At 42.9% G+C, this 21953-nt stretch overlaps 1 protein-coding gene across 1 annotated transcript; it reads left to right on the top strand.

Moving 5' to 3' along the window:
• Positions 1–24: 24 nt before the first annotated feature.
• On the top strand, positions 25–21422 carry prkg2 (protein kinase cGMP-dependent 2). Its single transcript, XM_036527208.1, has 19 exons — positions 25–67; positions 2872–3381; positions 5802–5968; positions 6803–6916; positions 7847–7952; positions 8721–8784; positions 11452–11529; positions 12589–12683; positions 12851–12919; positions 13201–13299; positions 15041–15173; positions 15521–15657; positions 16306–16395; positions 16794–16935; positions 17254–17417; positions 17529–17651; positions 18039–18101; positions 18767–18833; positions 20407–21422. The coding sequence occupies exons 2-19, from the start codon at positions 2885–2887 to the stop codon at positions 20500–20502; spliced, it is 2304 nt and encodes a 767-aa protein (XP_036383101.1). The 5' UTR covers positions 25–67; positions 2872–2884; the 3' UTR covers positions 20503–21422.
• Positions 21423–21953: the final 531 nt, after the last annotated feature.

The raw sequence follows: 21953 nt of genomic DNA, 5'->3' as shown, positions 1-21953 counted from the left end.
GACTCGCGACTTGGGGGGTGTATATGATTTTTGAAGTGGAGTAGAAGTCCATAAACCATCGGCTGTCGTAAGTTTGTTTATTTATTTAATTTCACCGGAAAACTGCAGCCTTTGTTATTAGAAGTATGCTATAGGAGGACGCTGTAACAGGAACAGGTGTAATGAGCAATTAGGAAGTTCATCGACCATTGACCGCAAAGCATACACTCAGTTAACATTTACAGTCTATTCTACACACTTACGCATTGTCATTTAGCTAGACTAAATGATTATGGCATACAATTATTATGACCATTAATTGCGCTGTATGAAACACGCAATATCCTTCTCTGTGGGTGTCAAAACACGCAACGTATAATTTGCCGCTGTATGAAAAACGTAGTGAAACGTGACTTCTTAAACAAATTTTGTGTCCTAATCTAATTAGCTAAGTGTAATATTTTACATTCAATTATGAACTACGGCTCAGAGCACTGCTAATGTGGTCTAAGGTGAACCCATCTTAAATGCTAATCGATGGCACGAGGATGCATGAGAGGTTACAGCTGCCACAGAGCAGCCCTTACGAATACACAAGCACAGGTGGCAACGTGCATTCACATGGAAATTCAAGCACCCTCCGATTCCTGCTCATGAAACCAATTATGTGAGTCTGCATATCCATTTATGTCTTGCGGAAACTGCTGAATCCATCTTGAAGTACTGATGGTTTATTTTCAAGAGAGCATGAATTCATATCCATAAACTATGAAGGCCGCATACAGCATTATGTTTACTCTGACGTGGCAGCGTGCATAGTTTGCATTGTAATGTATATAAAAAGGATTCATTGTGATGCTGATGTTCAAAAATTGAAGTTTTGTTATTATATATAATATAAGTATATAAGTATTATATATAATATAAGTATATAAGTATATATATAAGTATGATGGACATCATTTATAATTTGGATATCAGCTGTATTTTAAATCAATATCCATCTCTATTTAAGTTCAGTTTAATTACATTAACAATATGTTTGGGGCTGTTTTTGCTGTCACTTTATGTGAAGTGCCTTACTACATGGAAATCATGTAGAAAGGAACCCTCACTGTGACAGAGTGCTTGCAGCTTGACCGCAACGCCAAAGAGCCAGGCTCGTTGGTATGGCAGTCAGAGCGCATACTCAACCGTAGTGACAGCACTCTGTCACACTCACTATTTAAAAACATGACGCCATGGAGCAGTTAGACTGTCAGCATGCTAGGAGAACAGGTATTGTTGATGCGACTCAAAAGGTGTTATATGGAAAGACTAGGAGTGTAGATTTACAACACACATTCTCTGCTAAATTTATGACAACTACTGTTGCTAACAAAGTGGGTTTTTCAGGCAGACCTGATAAATAAGAAGTATGTAAAGAGTAGGCTACAGTGGATTTTGCATACTCCAAAGTGATGAAAGCCAGGAAGAGGTTTCAGGATGTGGATATTTGTCTTTATTGAGCTTTGGGCTAATTTCCCTGAGTGAACTGAGAAACATTATCCAGTCAGGTTAGAGGGGAAATACAGTTCACTACATTTAGTGTAATGTCTGGTCTAGATCTTTATTATTGTTGTTTTTTTTTGTTTTTACTAATACTGTACAGCATTACAAAAGTGCTTATTGTATGCAACTACGCACTCTATTTATGGATGAATGAAGGTTTCATCACTCAAATAATGTCTTCTGTTGGTACAGTACATGTGTTGGCGTTAGTGCAGCTGTGCTATTTTGTAGTCAATTGTTCTCTGGCATTTCTTTCCCAGAGAGGGGGAAGGGGTAGATGGGCATGAGGGTACATGGTGTATAAAGTAGAAAGGATCAGATCAGGACCAGATTGCACCCAATACTCTGCATTCACACTAGGGCTTTTAAAAGTCAGTTGACAAATAAAATGGAGAGAGACAACAGCAACAAAAAACAAACCCTTCAACAAAAATGAACAAAATTGGAAAAATGTGTCAATCAAATTACAGAGCATGCACCTTATAGAACCTACAGACACTGTAACATAAGCACCCTGTCACATTTCCACCATTTTATTAAGCATGAGCACTAAGATTGCTCATCAACATGTAAAAAGTGAATTCCTACTCTACTCTTGAGGTGGACTGCATGGAGGGGAGTGAGAGAGATGGCACGAGAGAGGGTGTGTGTGTGTGTGTGTGTGAATGAGGTAGACAGAGAGAGAGAAAGAGAGGGAGAGAGTGAGAGAGAGGGGGTAACCACACTGTATCTCAGATGTGTCAGATTAGGAGGCTCGTAACTCTCAGTGCAGACTCACACACTGAGAGGATTTGCTGATTTGTTAGTTTCTTCCCCAGAGTTTAACAATGAGTTCCTCTTGATAGGATGGATGAGCCTTCATTCCCAGCACAATTACTGAATGTTCAGGGAGGTCAATACTTGCTGCTGAATAATTCATTGAAATGGCAGATTGACCATTACACTCTACTTATGTTTGTTTTTTTCTTTTTTTTTTTCTCAATTACTCCTGTCTCATGTAAAGGAGGTGGGTTGGGGGGGTATTTATACACAGAATCACCTTTCAAACCGGACTACAGCTTCAAATCTCTGCTCTCACTTTCATATGATCCATAAAGAGGGGAAACATGAGAGACTAGCCTCATTCTTTGTACTGTTGAAAGGCAAACAGACCCCTATCAGAGTTCAAAGGCAAACAGACTCCTGCCGGTGATCGCCGAAGGGGATAAATGTCAGCACTTCCTCACAGGGTTAAAATCAATATATAAAGGCACACCAGAATCACATGTGGGCTCAGTAACAGCATTGTTCTGCTGAGCATAATGGGCACAGCATTTCCTGTTTCCATTTCCTGTGTCGTAGGCCACTGGACGGGATGGGGAACGGGTCGGTAAAGTCGAAACGGCTGAAGCAGCCCGACGGGACTGTGGTGAGCCTCTCCATCGGTGGCGCCGGAGGTGGCAAGGCCAAAAACGCGGCGGACCTCCTGAGGGCGAAGGTGGCCGAGCTGGAGAGGGAGAACAAGAAGAAGGACGAAGACCTCCGCGAGAGAGACCTCCAGATCAAGGGGCTCCAGGAGCAGCTGGCCCGGCAGACCAAGGCAATCGCCGAGCTCACGGAGGACCTGCAGTGCAAGTGCGTCCAGCTGAACAAGCTCCAGGACGTGATCAAGACCCAGGGCGGGGGCGCTCTCCACCCCTCCCCGCTCAAGGCCAAGTTCAACCAGCACGTCAGCGGCCTGCTCAGAGACACCCTCAACAAGAGGAAGGGGGCCAAAGCCGGGGTGTCCGCCGAGCCCACGTCCAGGACCTATGACTCCAGCAGCCTGCCCAAGTTCTGCTTCGAGAGGGCCCGGGTGTGGAAGGACTCGAGGTGAGAATACGTGCCTCCCCACTCGAATAACGGCTAAGCTGCACAGCTGTTCCACATCCTCCCATCGGGCTCTTTCACATGTGTGCAGACATTCCCTGCTCATGTTTAAACAAGCAGTTCTTTTCAGGTTCTTCTCATTGCCCTGTGCCTTCCTTTTTCACGTATGTATACATGTACGGATCGTAGGAATCTGTAGATTAGTACAGACAGTGATATGAGAGTGAGATTTCCATTTTAAAGCATAATGCTCAGAATTTCCCATTCCTTCAGCTTATTCCTCATCTCATTAGCTACAGACAGCAGCAGCAGCAGCATCTGTATGTTAACAGCTTTAATAAGCAGGTGCCGATTGGCACCAGCCACCGCTGCTGGCAAGTCTTAGATTGTTCAAGCGTTCTCCATTTACATGTTAGCGAGTCTTAAAGATCACTCATTATTTTTCTGTTCCAGTGCTTCCATGTGTTAAAGATCTCTTTCATCGCCGTTAATGAGGGTTTTGTATTTCTTTGCCTTGTGTGTGGCCCGTTGGTGTGAAGACCAACAGGAAACTTAATGCGAACAGGAAACACAGCACAGTCCAAGCTTTTCACTAACTGAATTTAAGACAATTGTAACAGCTCTTAAATACCAAATGACAGTGGATTTCCTAACATTCAAGAGTTGATCTATGCGTCGTGTAGCCAAGCAAGGCCTTTTTCGGGTGTGGGTAGGAGTTGATGCAGAAACCTCAGATAACTTGACTTTTGTAAAGTAAAGTATGAATGTTAAGTCTTTGGGAAATCACAGCTGATTCAGTCACTAAAGAAAATCAGTTTCTAAAGACAAAGCATTACTTTATTGTTATGTTTTCTCTAGGTCTGTAACATTGTTTTAAATACTAAATTAGCTGCATTGTTTTTTGTTATTCTGATCAGCTTGCTTCTTGACATTGTGAGTGACACATGAGGAAAATGTCAGTGACATAATGCTCTTAATTGATGGCAAAGCTGGAAGGGACAAAATGTTGTTTACTTGAGTTGCCTTCCCTGACAATCCTAATTGCAGACTTTACAATATCCCTCTGTTTCTGCAGGCTAAAGCTGGCATATTCGAATGCCAGGTGAAAAATGGCATTGTAAAAAAAACTTGTTGTACAATATTTGAGAACTATATGAGACTTATTTGAGTACAATTTTCTTGCTTATAGGGATAATATGGATATCCCCCATGTAAGACAAGGGCATTTAGACTATTTCAGAAGCATTTCTTTTTCTGTTACATTTGAAATTTTCCTAAAACAGTTACAGATCAGCTCCTTCACAGAATCTCACACCTCATGCAAAATTTAATGTTCCCCATGTCTCCCTTTGGTTATGTAACACCAATTAATTTGAGCATTTTACATTTTCCATCCAGACTGTATTACTTTCACATCAGATACCCTGCCCTACCTAATGAATGAGCGCGGTGGGGAATCTTAGACAGGCCAAATGTTATTCAAATCATAACGGGCCATGCTGCGATACATTGTTTTGTCTGGCATACATGCTTGAAACATATGCTAAGTGAGTTAATGTGCTTGATGGTCAAAAAGGAATTAGCTCAAGTGCTCTTCAAGAGCACTGTTATGAATCACGCAGACAAAAAGAAGGCCTCGAAAAAAAGTGCTCCATGATATGAAAATCAATATTGTGGTTAGTCTGGATCATATGGTGTTGCACATTATACAGCCTAGCTCTGAATTAAAGCATGATGAAAAAATAAATTAGATGGATCGATGCTGTGTACTCCCCTTTCTCATGCAAAATCTCCCAATATCTAACAAGTGCTGCGTTCTTACATGAAATATGCATTTTATGAACAGGGAAAAGTCTGCAGAATCACAGTATAAACTGAAGAACCGAGCCTGACTGAAAAAGCAGTGCATAACATGAACCTGCTCTGTAGTTTTGTGGTTCAGAAATCAATATTAGAATTTCAAGAGATTAATATCAGTGGTGTAACGTCACCATTTTCCTCTGCAGTGAGGTGGTGTTTCTGTACAGTTACAGTGGCCCATCAAGCAATATTTATAGGCTCTGCAAACTCTGCATTTTAACACAAAATAGTGCAGAATGAAATATACATGCCATTGAATGTGTTCAATGAGGATTCCTTTTGTGACTCTTTGGGCTGGAAACTGCTTGCTTGGGGCAGACAGTAGGTTGCAGAATTACAAAGCAATGCGACAACAGAGAAGTTACTGAGGCACGTGGGTAACAGTAACCTAGCACTTATTCAGAAAGCAATAATAACCAGGCCACGTCTTGATCTATGCCTCGTACGCTTGTAAGACTGCTAACAAGTTCAATAAAACCCGCCCAAGAAGGGAAGCTACAGTCAGATGGGCTGGTCCTGTCTCGCAGGCGTCGGCGTGACAGTGAGTGTGTTTCCCTCCGCAGCGTGAAGAAGCTCATCACGGACGCCCTGAATAAGAACCAGTTCCTGAAGAGGCTGGAATCGCAGCAGATAAAGGACATGGTGGAGTGCATGTACGAGAGGACCTTCCAGCAGGGGGATTACGTCATCAAGCAGGGGGAGCCGGGGAATCACCTGTTTGTGCTGGCAGGTAGGGCCCGTCTGTAGCACGTAAGTAATGTGACACTGCTAAACAAAGGGAAACTGTTTGTTTCTCAGCTCTTTCCAAGTAGTTGGGGGCAATCAAGCATTGTCTCTGACAACAAAGTGACCACCACTGTGACGTTTCATGCATTTGAAGGGCTAATTGTGGTTAATCTGTCGATGGGTGGTCCCCATTGAGTAACTGGGAGAAGTTTAGTGAAAAGGATTAGGCACCTCTAAGTACAAAATGTAACCCTGACTTTTGTGTGGTTGTGCTTCATTTTCTTCCCTTTAGAGTGCAATGTTTTGCTCTGTATGAACTATTGCTTCTGTATGCCACCCCCAGAAATACAAGACAAATAACAAATAACACACTCTTATTTCCTGAGATGACTAAAACCGCCTGACTTTCTGTATTTCAGATTTACTTTTTTGGGAATTAGGAATATCTACGTTAATTTGTTGAATGAGTCGCACAGAATTTTTTTTTATGTCTATGCCCTTCAGTACAAAATCAAAAGCCCTCTGGCTACAGCTCTTGATTTTAATGGAAATGGATCAGTGGGATAAATGGATACAGTATGATTACTTTAGCGTGGCAACTGTCACGCTAAAGTGGATCTACTAAGGATTACTATCCATTTCACTCCACCTCAAATCATTTATGAATATCCTGTAAATGCAAATTCAGCTCTGCTGACTTAGTAGCAGCAAGCGCGTGGATTTACACACACGGGTCTCTGTGACAGCTGAAACTGTCTCTTACTGGAACTAATATGCATCTCAGGGTGGCATGTTAACAGCTCAGTGAAGACTAATTATGTTCACATTGCTTTCGCAGATGGGCAACTGGACGTCTTTCAACAAAGCAAATTGTTAACAACAATAGCTGTCTGGACAGCATTTGGTGAATTGGCAATATTATACAACTGCACCAGGACTGCTTCAGTAAGAGGTGAAATATTTCTTCTTTACAGATATTCCGTTCCAGGAGTAACTTCCTCAGTTTTAAGTACCGCTTGCAGTGCAAGCTGATTGAAACTGGTGAAGCGCAATAACACATAATATCCCCTACTAAGATACAAATCATAAAAAAGTTTCTTAAATGTATTAAATAGTCTTACTGCAATATTGAAAGCTACTTTTGAATTCTTTTATCATTGTTTTAATGCATATTTTGTGATCTCTACTTATTGAAGCCTTATCTAATAGATTGACTGTTAAAGCTCTCTAGCTCAAAGTTTGGACAGCCTACAGAGAAAGCTATTTTACTCACTTAACGAGCTATATCCCTTATCATCTTGTAGTGTAAACATGTCTTTTGGCAATACTGACTGTATTTATTGCAACACAACGTGTTTCTCTGAGCCCCCGTGACATAGCAACCTACTGTTGACCCTACTGATTGGTGTTTCAGTGCAGCTCAAAGCGGGGACTTTGTGTAATATTGGGAAAGAGATTCACGGGAAGGAGGTAAATAACCATTCATGTGGGCGTATTGACAAAGGCTTAACATCAGGACATCCCATTCACATTCCAGGCCCGCCAACTGATTGGTTCTTCCCTCTTGGGCCTGCACGAAGACACTGAATGCATGCTTGTGTTAGCTATTTTATGTGTTCATGGCCTCATTAGGATCAATGTGTTTTTGTATGCTTTATCTTCTCAATAACCACTGACGTGATTCGTTGAGGTCAACCCCTCATTATAATTTGGACTGATGCTCATAGTGTGTGGGCACTAGCAGCACATGTTTCCAATGCTCTAGAGATGAAATCGCAGAATTGGTCTTGGACGGGTGAAATACATGAGGTTTGGTCCTGGGTGGGTGAGGGGGATTTGAGGTGTGTGTCCTCACGTACCTGTTTGCATTTTACGGCTCCAGCGGTCAGCCAGGTGAAGACATGGGCCCTGGACCGGGAGGTGTTCCAGAACATCATGAGGATGACGGCAGAGACCCGGCGCGAGCAGTACCACAGCTTTCTCAGGAGGTGACGCAGCGGCCCTGTGGTTAGGGTACCTCTGGGGGGCTCAAAGAACCAGCCCCCGTCACTGACAGTATCTCATGCAGCTTGCTGTTAGCTTCTTTCTGAAAGATTCTGAAAGGGAAAGATTTACTCCTCTTGTATCAATTCAAAATTAAAAAAAAAAACATAAGGCTGTGTAATTATCTGTCACCACCTTCACCAAAGTCCTGGAGTTTGTCTACTCCGGCTGTTCAATTACATGACGGCCCCTGTCACTTAAAATACAATTTGACATGGAGAGCAATCCATAAATAAATAGTGAGCGAGAACAGAAATGATACTGCATAATACTTTTCTAGAAAAATAAATGCACACCAATTTAGTTTTTGTAATTATTTCTCAGGTTTGTATTTTGTACATGAAGTGGCGACTCCTCTCATATCTCTTCATATGTCGAGCTACAACACTGCTACTCAGATGAATTCATGACATTGCCCTCATTCTTAATGTAATACCTACGAATGTTCTCCCTATTGGACTAGCAGTTGTATCAAAATAATTAAGTTATACAGCTAACAGTACCATGCCATGAAGGCTTCAGGTATATTAGGGTCATCTGTTATTTTGTTGTTAAGTTTTTGGAGAAATGATATAAAGAGTTACAAAATGACACCATAGTGGGAACACAGTGTCCCTGGAATGTTGAAGTAATCATTTATCACAGTTAGCATTAATGGAAATTAATCTTTTTTTCTGGAAATTAATTGTCACTGTCTCATCTTTTGTTTGAAGTGTCTCATTACTGGCTAAACTACCAGATGACAAACTAAATAAGATTGTGGACTGCTTGGAAATGGTAAGTTTGAAATTAAACTGTTATCAGTTTCCACAGCAGGTGGCACAATGACAAAATAATGTAAAAAGTTTCAATGGCCATAAAGCAGTAAACTTTTAAGTGTTTTTATTGCAGATGTAGTAAATCGAACATTAACATAGTTGACATATTAATATTTCATCCCAGCTCTGTACAAACCATTAATTGGATTCGTCCTGGGAGTGAAGAGATGTATAAATATTTCATGAAAAAGTGATGCATTCAAGGTCATCAGTGAACTTTTTTTTAGGATCCGAGGGAATCTTAACCATGCATACAGCAGCTGTCAAAATCTCATTTTTCATATCTGAGATATTTCATTATTGCGCGGCAGCATAATGCAACCATTCCCCCCTCCCTTTTCAGTCAGTAAGTCATCATAAATTACCATTTTGATGAATGGCTTCGATATTACATCTGTCATTACACCGCCCGATATGTTATTATCGTAATTATTTTACTTAGGCCCCGAAAAAGTGTTTATTCTAATAAGGGTGGTTGATTTGTTAAAGATGTGAGCTCAACGGGGGGCGTGGGGGGGGGGAATGAATGCCGCTGAATGATTTATTCCATCGCTCCGGGAGGCTGGCCCGTAAAAGTGTGGGTTTTGTCAGTCCAGTTTCAGGCAGACCCCTTTTTCCGAGTGCTTTTACAATGGAAACTTCAAGGGCATTCCTCTCCACTGTCAATCCCCTGGGCAGAATGGGAGAGCTCTGTTACTCAATCATTTCTGATGGAGCGGATGATATTCCCCGTCTCGAGGGGAGGAATTGGGGGGCGGCTGTAACCCAATAGTGCCGCAGATGTTTCGGCAGAATAATGCAGATAATGTTGAGCTCTGTCATTAAACAGTGCGCGGAAAGGAATTCTATGTGGGAGTCTGTGCACACAAGCATTATGGAGTTTTGCAGTGCTGTGGGCCTGAAAATATGCCCAGAGGGGTAAATTTATGGGTGGAAAGATGTCGAGAAGTTTGTTTGGATCGGGCTAAGAATCATCTTAATGGAAATAAATCTGCATGATGTAACCAAGGCAGAACAAAGTGAATGATGATTATTAGCATTTGCAGAGGTTATCTGGCTGTGTGCATTTCACTCATAGGGAAAGGGTATTGCTACAGTAACAATATTATACATAGTGAAAGGTTTCATCATCCAAGGCTTTAACAACATTTAATGTGCTATATTTGTGATGGCTTTACCCTGCAGAAAAATCAACAGGATTTCCCAGTATATTTCAAATATGCTCAGAGCGCAAAACAAAGTATTTAAATGAAATGCAGAAGTAAAAATGTATTTTTATTGATTAAACGTGCTGTCTGCTGCTGTCCACTCCCTTTCCTACGGCCAGCCATCCACCTGTCAGGCGTTTGAGCGCTGAACCTTTGAAGCATTTACAGGGGCTTTGGGACTACCGGGGAGGTGTGCTTGTAGGGAACTTTTGGGTCCCCACTTCATTACGCCAGTGGAGAGTCACAGACAGTCCCACAGCTGGTGTGGCTGAGAAGCTTCTAGATGTAGATGTGTTCCCAAAGAGTTCTTCCAATGCTTGCGACTCTACAGAGAAGTTTCCCTCTGCTACAAATGCTTTGGGAGTCCAGTAGGCGTTCTCTGCTTTGACTGCTGCAGAGCAGACAGGCTTTGTGGTGGACTTCAGTTTCGTATAGAATGATAAAAAGCTGTGTGTTGGGGGGGTGTGTACTGATGGCTGTCTGAAGAAAAGTGACAGAATGGCAGTAACCCATTCATGGCACATTGTGAGTCACATATATTTGCTTTTCCATGTGTCATTTCCTGAATAGACGGTGGCAGTTCAGTTCTTTACATTGTGTTATTAGCAATCAAACGTGCCCATCTATGAAATGGCTGACAGTTGTTTTCTTTTTGACATCAGGCTTTAGAGTTGGTGCCAGATGTGTTTTTCTTTCCAGTAGTAGCTGTAGTTTTTACGGCCAGTCATATACACATGTTCACTGATAGACATCGGTTGGTTGGGTGCGCTTCAGGTTGTTTGTGAGTTCTCTAATTTTATGTTTTATTGCAGGGCTGTTCATTTTTGTGATTGCTCCTTGAGGAAGGGCAACAGTTTGTTTTGCCTCTGGTGTCCTGCAATAATCTGCAGCCACAACACTTTTTAGGATGAGTGCGGGAGTAATGCTCGAATGAACATCTCAATATTGAAAGCAGCTATAAAATCTAGGGGAAGATTACATATGACAGTACCATAAAAGACACATGACAGTGGCCTTATCTCTGGTTAAACCTGAACACAGGAAAGAAAACAGTTAATTAAAGCTGACTTACGAATGCATCTCAGTAGATGTCTACAGTGCATCCTCCTTTTCATAAAGAAGAACATCGTGAAAATTGGGATGAGCGGCCTTTGTTTTCTGACAGGCTCTAACTCATATTCAATGTACTGCCGCTCTTCCGCTCCTAAAGTGCAGCCGGTCCCAGTGTAATGGAGTTGGTGTTGAATCAGCAGAGGCTGGTGAATGGAGATTGGGGAGAGGGGGGGCTGGGACTGCGGGCCACAGCCCGGCGCCTCCTGTTCCCGCGGGGCCTCGGGCCAGGGGAGCGTGGCCGCCCTGGGGGGCATTTGAGGAAGATCGATGTCTCATTTAATGCCCGCATTTCCTCCTCCTGCCAGGAATATTACGACAAAGGCGATTATGTCATCAGGGAGGGAGAGGAAGGAAGCACTTTCTACATCATCGCCAAAGGAAAGGTAACATCTGTCCCCACCCGCCTCTCTCTCCCTCTCTCCAGCTCCCTCCTGTCTCCCCGCAGGGGACGTCAATGGGATGCCTGGTGCGTGGGTCACCTGACACTCGGGGGTGCGGATGACATTAACTCTGTTTGCACCAGCCTCGTCTGTGGGGATGGGGAAGCTGTCTTTGTTAAAAGGGGAGTGGGACACTGGGGGGGGGTTTGTAATGGGACACCAAAGAGTGGGCTGAGTGCCATTAGGAGAAAGCGAGCCCACGCCGGACCTCACTGGGGATTTGGGACGGTGCCGCTGAACGGGAAAAGACAGATGTTTTTCAAATATTATATTAATGGAGGAAGTGGCGCCTTGTACCCGGCATCCCCCGTCTGTCACCTCCTCAGAGGGGAAAGAGTCGTCAGGCATCGTCCCATTAGGGGTGTTCACCACCAATGACTTGCTGTGAGGTCAAGGGGTTCATTTCTGAGTGCTTCGACTGAACTATCCATATTAGTGAGATAAACCATAAAAAAATCAACAGCTTAGTATATATAGGCTGACATCACATCGACAAGTTTCCCCTGAGAGAAAAATGTGTCTCTCAGTATGACTCATAGAAAACATGACCCTACAAAAGGTTAAAAATCCCCATTACAGCCACAGAAAGGCACTTATGCATACTCCAACATGACCATCATTCAATTGGTGTGATGGGGATTCTGAACCCATTGTAGGGTCGCTTGTTTGTGAATCATCCTTTTCTCTCAGGAGGTCCTGTTGATATGAGGCCAGGCCACCTGCAGTGTCTTCTCTTTCTCCCCATTACAGCCAAGGAAAGACACTCATGCAACTCGTCTTTCCTTGAGGGACATTGCATGACTATCACAGGAACTTCTGCGGTGTGGTAGTGTGTGGTGTGTTTGATGTCTATTTTAGAATGTCTTACTTCCTCCTCCTCAGATGTCTAACACTAAGGGGTCAGGAGGAGGAAGCATGAGGGACAGCAGGTAGAATGTTCTAAAATGGGCACCATGAGTGTGCCCAAAGCATGAGCTCTGACCCTTTGCCTCTCCCGACCAGATTAAAGTCACTCAGAGCATGGAAGGCCATGAGGAGCCTCAGACCATCAAGATCCTGCAGCGGGGGGACTACTTTGGGGAGAAGGCCCTCATCAGGTGACTCGCCTGCGTAGGGCCGCATCTTCACTCAGATAGCCTTCTCACCGAGAACCCGCCTGTCCAGATAGGCTGTGTGAATAATCTGCCATTTGAAGGTGTTCAGACTTGTGTCTGCTCCAGTGTGTGTGATTGTGATGTGTGTCCTCCTTTGCTCCCCTGAACAGCGATGATGTCAGGTCAGCCAATATAATCGCGGATGAGAACGGCGTGGAGTGCCTTGTTATCGATCGGGAGTAAGTATCCATCTCTGTGCACCCCAGCAATGGAGGGATCAACCCACACCACACTGTAGCTGCTTTGAAACAAAATGATGAAATCATTTCCCCTGATAGTGCTATGCCACACTGTGCTGAAAGTAATTTAAGCATGCCTCTTTAATGCGTTAATCATACTTTCAAATTATTAATAATTTATGTTAAGAACAGAACTCATCTCTCTCTCTCTTCCTGTCTCTGGATAGGATGTGGCATTTCTGCTGTTTGTTGTGTTGATGTTCAGATGTGCTTTCTTGTAGGACCTTCAGCCAAACTGTTGGGACCTTTAATGAACTTCAGAAGTACCTTCAAGGCTATGTGGATAGTCTAACTCGTGATGACAAAAAGAGACATGCTAAGTGAGTCTAAACGCCACTGAAATATACAGGGGGTAGATAAAATAATGGAAACACCAAACAATATATGAATATTTATTAACTAGTAATGAGTTGGGCAAACCTATCCATATGTTGGAAAAAGAGTAAATCAGACTGTTACGACTAATCAGACCATATTACTTTCTTCCTCTGCTCAGAAGTCCAGGGTTTGTGCAAAATACATCAGTTTATGTGTTGTTTTGCAGTGACCTTAATTACAGATGGTTTTAGAATGGCAGCCATGCCATAAATATCCTCTCTCCCTGTGCAGTTTTTCCTCATTTGTATTTTGCCATTTCTGTGACCAATACACCTGCAATTTGGGCCCCAACTCTTTGACCTCTTTCAAAGTCTATTTTGAAAATGGTCATGTTGTTTTAGAAACTCGCATTTTAAAGTGCTGATTTTCCAGCGTCTTTCATAGCAGAAACATACTGGTAATTAATATTGACATTAATATGAAACACATGTGTAGACCTTTTTAATTGTGATTTAGTTAACTTGGTGTCCACCCCCTGAACTTACTTTTTTAATCACACGGCATGTTTTATTTATGGTAATATGGGGGGTTTTCTGTCTCCTCCTAAATGTGAAAATGACTATGGCATGTTCCTGTGAGACTCAGTTTCTGGTAAACCGAGACGAAACCACTAATTCTCACAGTCAGGCAGACTCAGCCTTATTACATGCAAATCAAGATTTAATGTGAAGTGCATTCAAATATTTGTGTGTGATTAGTTTAAGGTCTACAGGGAAGACTCAATCAGAGAAACAATGCAGGGCTGCGATGTTGGCTTAAGGAATGCATATTTAAGGAATATTATATTTGCATTCTGACTTGGAACCTTACACTGAAACCTCCCATAAGTAGTGGAAATACTCTGTACTGCAATTTTTAAGGTGAAAGTTCAGCAGCATCATAAATTCAGCTCTCATACAGGAAATAATGATAAATTCAGTGGTTTCTGTTAGATTAAAAAATGAGATTGTTGCAGTGCTCATCCACAGCTTTGAAAAGCAGCATAATATTGGTCATTTCAGATGTCGTATATGCTGGCTGTCATCAACTCATCACAAATGCCATAGACCACAGCAGAAGGAGATGTGTGCCTGAAGCTGAATAAAGGTGACACTAAGGCACTTCTGAGCAGCGTGACATTTTCTATGGCTGACGCAGGTCTCCCCTCCGCCTGAACATCAAATACTCCTGTCGCGGGTGTGCCCTCAAAACCTTTTCCCTTGAGCACTTCCAGGAATTCTTCAGAGGGATTGGACGAGCGTTTGGTCGGGTTGTGCAGCTCAGATTAAAAGGAGGCCATATCTTATCTTTGAGGTCCTTCTGAGGGGATCAATAAAAGTCGATTCTGTTTCTTGGCCCGGGTCTCCCTGATGACTTTACCCAGAGAAACAGAGGGGCTGGGGTAGTTAATCTTTACAGTCAACAGACCTGGAAAATTGTGCGTATTGCACTGTTTGATCACTGGATACTGGATGCCTGTGATGCTTCCCATCTCTGTTGGCTGTTACTTTTCCGCCATCTTCTGAGTAACACCCTGAAACTGCCCCACGATGAATATGCTTAAGCAAGGAGCCATTTTCCAGTGTAGACTCAGTTAATGGAGCATCTGTATCTGAAGCCCTGAGTCTGGTCTCAGGGCTGAAGGGGCTGCCCCCCTTTGAAGAAATTTTGAAAATTTGACTGGGGTGCTGCCATTCTCTGCAGGAGGCTGACCCCACCCGTGTCAGTGGAGCTCATCCAACTGAAGGAGAGAGTGTCGGCCTTCTCTAGCACGCCCTTCGAAAGCCTGGAGGTCATTGCCACACTGGGGGTGGGAGGCTTCGGCAGGGTTGAACTGGTGAGAAGCACAACAATGGCCACCATTCACAACGCTGCATTTTCCCCATAGATACACCAACACATTGTACATATATTTCTAGTACATTGCTCTCTTCTGAATGCTGCATTGTGGTAAACATGGACAGTGTGTGCTTTTTCAGAATGGAAAACACATATATTTGATTGTTGTTTTTATTTTTGACAGATGAAAAATATATTTGGTATATTCATATGTACTAAATGTAGTCTGGACATGCTTTTGACAAAGAGGTTGTTAAGCCCTATGAGGCCCTATGGAAGAGGGCCCGATGAGATGAGACCCCAATGTTAACTGAGCCCAGCAATGACAGTGGCCGCCCCCTGCAGGTGAAAGTGAAGAACGAGGACGTGACCTTTGCCATGAAGTGCATCAAAAAGAAGCACATTGTGGACACCAGGCAGGAAGAGCACATCCACTCCGAGAGAAAGATCCTGGCCGAGGCCTGCTCTCCTTTCATTGTGAAGTAGGTTCTCTTCTCCGGCGTTTTCAACACCAGTGACATATTACCCTAGCACAGACAAACACCCATGACTAATAATTCATCCCCTGGTGCACTTACTCGCTCAGAGGAAGCTCAAGTTGAGGTCATGACAGCAAGCACAAAATGAAAAAGTTATTCTTACGTGTAACAGTGGAATAATATAAACCAATTTGATGACAGTTGGAGACATAAATAACCTTTGCATATAATGTTTAGTGGAATACATCATAAAAAAGCATATATTGAATATTCAATTTAAATCAAGTGAGCTTGAATAGAATAAGCCAATATTTTCCCTCGCTCATTGAAGTAAGATTTTATTGAGGCGATCAGGGGCTCGTTTTGTGGTACAGCTCTGCTATCTGAGGCATCAAATGGCTTATGAATCACTGGGGTGTCTAGAGCTGCAGGTTAGACCCGTTTGACAGAATTGCCCCCTGTCACGGAAATCCAATATCCATGATCATAAGCCCACTTTAGGAATAATACTCACAAGACCTTAACTTCTTGAGGGATTGTATTGTAGGGAACGATTTGTTTTATTTATAAAAGTCCCTTCTATTGAGAATCCCAGTATTATGACAATTTTTCACTCTCTGTACTGAGCCTGACCTCTGATTTTTTTTCCAGGTTGTACCGTACCTTTAAGGACAAGAAGTATGTTTATATGCTACTGGAGGCCTGTCTGGGTGGGGAGATCTGGAGCCTGCTACGTGACAGGTGGGTTAGTTTACTCAGGTACACATGGGTCAACTTGTTTTGAGACAGGTGAGCCAGCCTGTTTCTAGACAGGTGCATTTTTTTTTCTCTGAAACAGGGCTTAGATTACTCTCAGATTGATGGATTAGTTTCCTCTGAGAGAAGTGTGTTAGCATGCTCTTAGATAGACGGGTAACCTTTTAACTGTTAGGTGGGGAGCCCACTGAGTGGGTTAGTAAGGGGGCCAAATGTCCGAACTGCCTGTGGTTTCTCTGTCACTCAGTGTCTATCCAAGCGTTTAAATTTAGCCTTTTGAGATTTTGAAAGACCTGAGGTAAAGACCACCACATGTACATGACAGACTCTTTCCTTTGGGCTTTGGAAAGCTGACATCTTTCTGGATTTCCCCATGTTTACAGGGGGAGCTTTGATGAGCACACTGCTAAGTTCTGTGTTGGCTGTGTGACTGAGGCTTTCGACTACCTACATCGCAACGGAATCATCTACAGAGACCTGAAGCCTGAAAATCTCATGCTGGATGCAGAGGGATACATTAAACTGGTGGGATTTTTGTGGTGCAATGTGTGCAAAATATGGTTTTATTGTTTAGTCTCCATTTTGGCCTGTTCATCTGTGTAATTTAGGAAAGTACTAGATGTAACAGACATCTGTTACTAAACTGGTAAACATATTTTATTGAAATATCATTATTAATTTATTGAAATAATAAGAAACAGTAAATATGGCATAAGCGGCTTCCCTGTTGGCAAAGCGTAGACATGCCCCATGACCCAGATTAAATGCATGGATGACCAGAGAATCGATGAGGTGCTGATGAAGAGAAAATGGTTGAAAGCAGCTGGATGGGTTTCCTGCCAGGTGGACTTCGGCTTTGCGAAGAAGATTGGCTCCGGGCAGAAGACGTGGACGTTCTGTGGGACCCCCGAGTACGTGGCCCCTGAGATCATTCTGAACAAAGGCCACGACTTCAGCGTGGATTTCTGGTCCCTGGGCATCCTGGTCTATGAGCTTCTCACGGGCAAGTTAGTACAATGCACTCGTCCCCTCGCGTCCACATGACACTTGATTTTTTTATTGTCTTCTCTCCAGCGGTTCAGTCAAAACTTATCCGATGACTCTCGCTTGTCTTCCAGTCCCCCGTTTTCTGGGACAGACCAGATGATGACATACACATTCATCTTGAAAGGGATAGACAAGATGGAGTTTCCCAAGAAGATATCGAGGAGACCGGAGGACCTGATTCGGAGGCTGTGCAAGTACGGGCAGGGAATTACCGTTACAGCATAAAAGCAAATTTATGTTGCAGCAAAAATCCAATCTGTTCTAGTTGTCTGAAACACATAGGACAGGTGTTTATGTTGATACTGCTTTGTTGTTATAAAGTCAGTGAAATGATCTGAATGAATCCCACATTGTGCAGTTAGCAAGCACTTAATTAATCATTCACATCATAAAATGGTGGATTATTTTTAATGCAATCAAGATACAGGGTTACATACATGATACATACTTACATACTTTGATAAACACATGTGTTGTATCAACATGCGAACCACTTCCCAGAAAACCATTTCCCACTGTTGCTGTTAGCAACCTAACAAACAATGGCCATAATGCATTTTCTGCCCTTGTCTTATTCTCAGACAAAACCCAACGGAACGCCTGGGAAATCTGAAAAACGGAATAACGGACATTAAGAAGCACCGGTGAGATGGACGGAGAACATCTGCATGGTTAATTGGTTTAATTGTGTGCGGTCGCGCCGTTAAATGAGCTTTTTGACTCTGTGCGGCGAGGCGGTTCCCTGATCCGTATGGTAATTTGCCCGGCCCCTAGTTCATGGCTTCAGAGGCCGGTGCCTCATTCGGTCCCAACGGGGCACTAATGTGCCCTCGCTGCCCCGACACGCCCTCCCTCTGCTCTGGCATCAGCGCATTAGTGGGACCCGCTCCGAGGACCTTAATTTAATAATTGTTTAAACCTCAGCAGATGGGCCGATAATGATCTTGACCTGGATCTCTCCTGCCTCCACCGTTCTTGGCTGAATTTCATTTGTGTGCTGTGCCCCCGAGGTCAGACCTTCCAAGTCACCTGCCCCAGAGCAGACCGTGTTCCTCTCCCTTATGTTCCATGCGCTCTCTCACAAGAAGCCAATTCAATTTCGGGCCACTGCAGTAAAAGCACACATTTAGCAGGTTCTTTATTTATTTCCCTTGCGGTACAGTCTTCAGTCATGATTACTGTGTTACTGTTGCAATGCTGACTGCAGTGGAATATGAGTCCTTTGAAATGTGATGCGCTTACATAATATGTGAGAGAGGCTGTGATGTGGACCATCAAAGTTTTGAGCTGATTTTTTTTCAACCTGCAGGTGGTTTAACGGCTTCAACTGGGAGGGACTGAAGGTCAGGAAGCTACCATCCCCTCTGAAAAGAGAGGTAGAGATTTATTTGTTACATCTGTCTGGTAGAAAGTTTGTTTACTGACATGTCTATAATACTGTTGAAAATGATGAACTCTAGTAATTTGCTAGTTTATTAGTTTTACTTCTTAATCTTTTAGTCATTGTGTTTATTTATTCTGAGTGATGCTTAAGCCTTGGAAGCTAAATTGTTTGGGCTCTGAATGAGTGAAATCAGTGGTCAGGATTATTGGATTACTTTTATTAATTGGAAACTGATGGATTTTCAGATGAGAAGGGTGGCTTCATGAGAGCTCTCTGTATCTGATAATGACTGAGTGGCAGTATAGCATAGTGGTAAGGAGGAAGGGCTAATTATTGATTTTATTCCTCGCTGGGGCACTGCTGCTGTACCCCTGGGCAAGGTAGTTAACCTAAAATTGCCTCAGTAAATATCCAGCTGTATAAATGGGTAACACTGGAAAAATTGTAGCCTATGTAAGCTGCTCAGGATAAGAGCATCTACTAAATGACAATAATGTAATGTAAAATAGGCCTGAAAAACAGAAATTTGCTGTTGCCAAATTTGCTGTTGCTGTTGTTGTGTAACTGTGTGTAGGAGCAGCTCAAGCATGTCAAAGCTAAATGGAGCTCACAAGAGCTCACAAGTGTGTAGACAACATGAAACACTTTGCTTCAGCAACCCGTTGGTATTCATGAACTGTCTCCTTTCAAATGTTTATTTCCCTATTCCAAGCTTAATTGTTTTAAATTAGCCATTTTCATTGCACATATGTTTAATGGAAAGTCCCAGCAATGGAGTATCAAGCAAAATGCAAAAACGTAGCATGCAAAATGTATCTGATATAAACATGTTTCATAAACATAAAGATTTATTTAACCCATACTGTGGGCTGTTTGCTTTGCTCTACACAATTATTTGTCTTTCCAGAGCTCCAGCCGTTATTACTCTATGTGTTGTTCAAATGAGCGCACTTTCTGTGTTGTAATGTCTCCTAAAAGTGCTACACAATGGTAGGGTGAGGCACCATCTAAATAGGGAAAACGATCATGTGATTTCAATCACTGAATCAAAACATTAATTAGAAAACTGTGTCTTTATGGTAAAAACACTATGATTGGTTCAAGCAGTGATTCACTGATAAAATGCCATAGCTCCACCCATTTCAGTGTTAATGAAGCCCCAGTCTCCAATCACTACATGCTTTGTGTAATGAAAGCAGCCCACATTCATATGTGTAGGTTGACGCAGCAAGAGGATTTTCTGTTTTATTTATTTTGCAGCTCTGAGTTATGAGAAACTATAAAGTCTCACTGTCTGAAGTTCATCTGGGTTCTTGTTTATTTGGATTTGTGACCTCAGTTTTTTCTGCTTATACTGCCTGAAAACTGTCCTGCAGCTTTGGCGTATTAGCAGGTTAACCTCGATGATGTCAAGTTGTTTATTCCAATAAATTAACATACACAAAAATATACAAAAGAGAACATAAAAGGAGTGAATTTTAAAAATGGTAAAATGTCATATTTTAGTAGTACGTTTGTTATTGCTCCTCTGTGTTACCTTTTCATCCTGTCTGTCTGTGTTACAGCTGAAAGGTCCCACTGACCACAGTTATTTTGACTCCTACCCCCCTGATGAGGAGACTCCTCTAGATGAGCTGTCAGGCTGGGACGCAGACTTCTGAACTCCCCCCCTACTCTCCCCCGTGCCTCGGCGAACAAAGCCGGAATTCTCACCCCACATGGCAGCTGCGCTATCAATCCGCCCGGCCGCCAAATGCCAGCCGTTCCCACGGACGGCAGTGTGTCGCGAGTGGGATTGCCATTTTCTGCGCTCCTGTCAGGTGGACAAAGGGCCCGTCTGAGCGAGGCCTGGCCCCGGGCCGCCGAGCGGGACCCGCGGCTGCAGCTGGCAGCGCGCGCAGCCTCCGGGAGCAGCACCGTTTCCGACGCCCGGATGACGGATCTCGCCGAGCTCCTCTCCTCTCCCCACCGGCTGCCATTAACCCGCCCGACAGCACATGAATCACGCCCTCTGCCAGAGCAGCGCCATTCAGCGCCGCGAATATTAACTCCAAAGACCCTCTCCCTCCGCGTGAGTTATGAACTGTGAGCGTCACAGAGAATTGCGCGAAACCAGAGGTAATATTTATCTTTCGGCCTGAGAGTAAATTTTGCGGTCGTGGGGAAAGGCAGGTCCCCTGCACAGCCCGAGGTGTCGATGATGTATGATATTTTAACACTTTCAAAGGCGTATAAACCACCTGTGGCTGTGTAAATGATTCATGAGGTCTCAGGCGTCCACCTCCAGAAAATGAGCCCAAATGTATTTCACTCTGAATGGTACGAAGATTTTATTTTTATTTTTTTGTAGTTCAGAGAAATGAAACAAGCAATGTGTGAATGGGTTTAAAGCAGACCATTGGCACCACAATGATGGGGCTTCTTTTAATGAAATACAGGGAGACTTCACGTCGTCATTTTTTAAGAGACTAAATCTTGTGTCTATGGTGTGACTTTTTTTGCATCTGAAATCAGATACCAGGTTTATTGTCATCACAATGTGTTCTGTTGAACAAAACTTGGGAGAAAGTAGTACCCAACATGTGCCACGTCATAAGGACTGCCAGTATACGTATAGTGTTTTCAAATTGCTGCCATTGTTACAGACTTGCTGCTACAAGAATATATCTTATGAGTTTACCATAAAGTGGTTTGAACGCATTCTTTTCCTGAAGGGAATGAACTGGCCTAACCTGGCCTTTCTGCCTTATCATTGATGTGTATTCAACTGCAGATGAAACATTTTGTAAAAGAAGACTGCTTTGATCGTTTTTGTACACTTTTGCTGTTGAATGTCATATTTAAGTAAATGTAAAGATAATTGAAATAGAAAATACCATAAAAAACAAAATAAAACAAGTTTGCACTTGCATCTTCCTTTTGTGTGAGAAAACAAACAGTGAATGTGTTTAAAAGACTGCCATGAGAAAAGAAAAATGTCATTTAATGTCACTGAATGTATTAGCAGGATGAAGAGTGTATGCCTACCTTGTAAACTTCGGCAGATAGCGATGAAGTAGCGATCTATTCAAATATAGAACCCCATAAAACAAATATGTACTCTAATTTGTAA

The sequence above is a fragment of the Megalops cyprinoides genome, chromosome 4 (genome assembly GCF_013368585.1).
Source record: "Megalops cyprinoides isolate fMegCyp1 chromosome 4, fMegCyp1.pri, whole genome shotgun sequence".
Classification (NCBI taxonomy): domain Eukaryota; kingdom Metazoa; phylum Chordata; class Actinopteri; order Elopiformes; family Megalopidae; genus Megalops; species Megalops cyprinoides.
Note: the sequence above shows the minus strand (reverse complement) of the source record. Positions and strands in the feature narration are given on the sequence as shown.

Coding starts and splice junctions, on each gene's coding strand:
- prkg2 (XM_036527208.1), top strand. CDS start 2,885: ATGGGGAACGGGTCGGTAAAGTCGAAACGGCTGAAGCAGCCCGACGGG. Junction 15,658..16,305: donor TGCTCTCCTTTCATTGTGAA/GTAGGTTCTCTT, acceptor TTTTTTTTCCAG/GTTGTACCGTACCTTTAAGG. Junction 17,418..17,528: donor TATGAGCTTCTCACGGGCAA/GTTAGTACAATG, acceptor CTTGTCTTCCAG/TCCCCCGTTTTCTGGGACAG.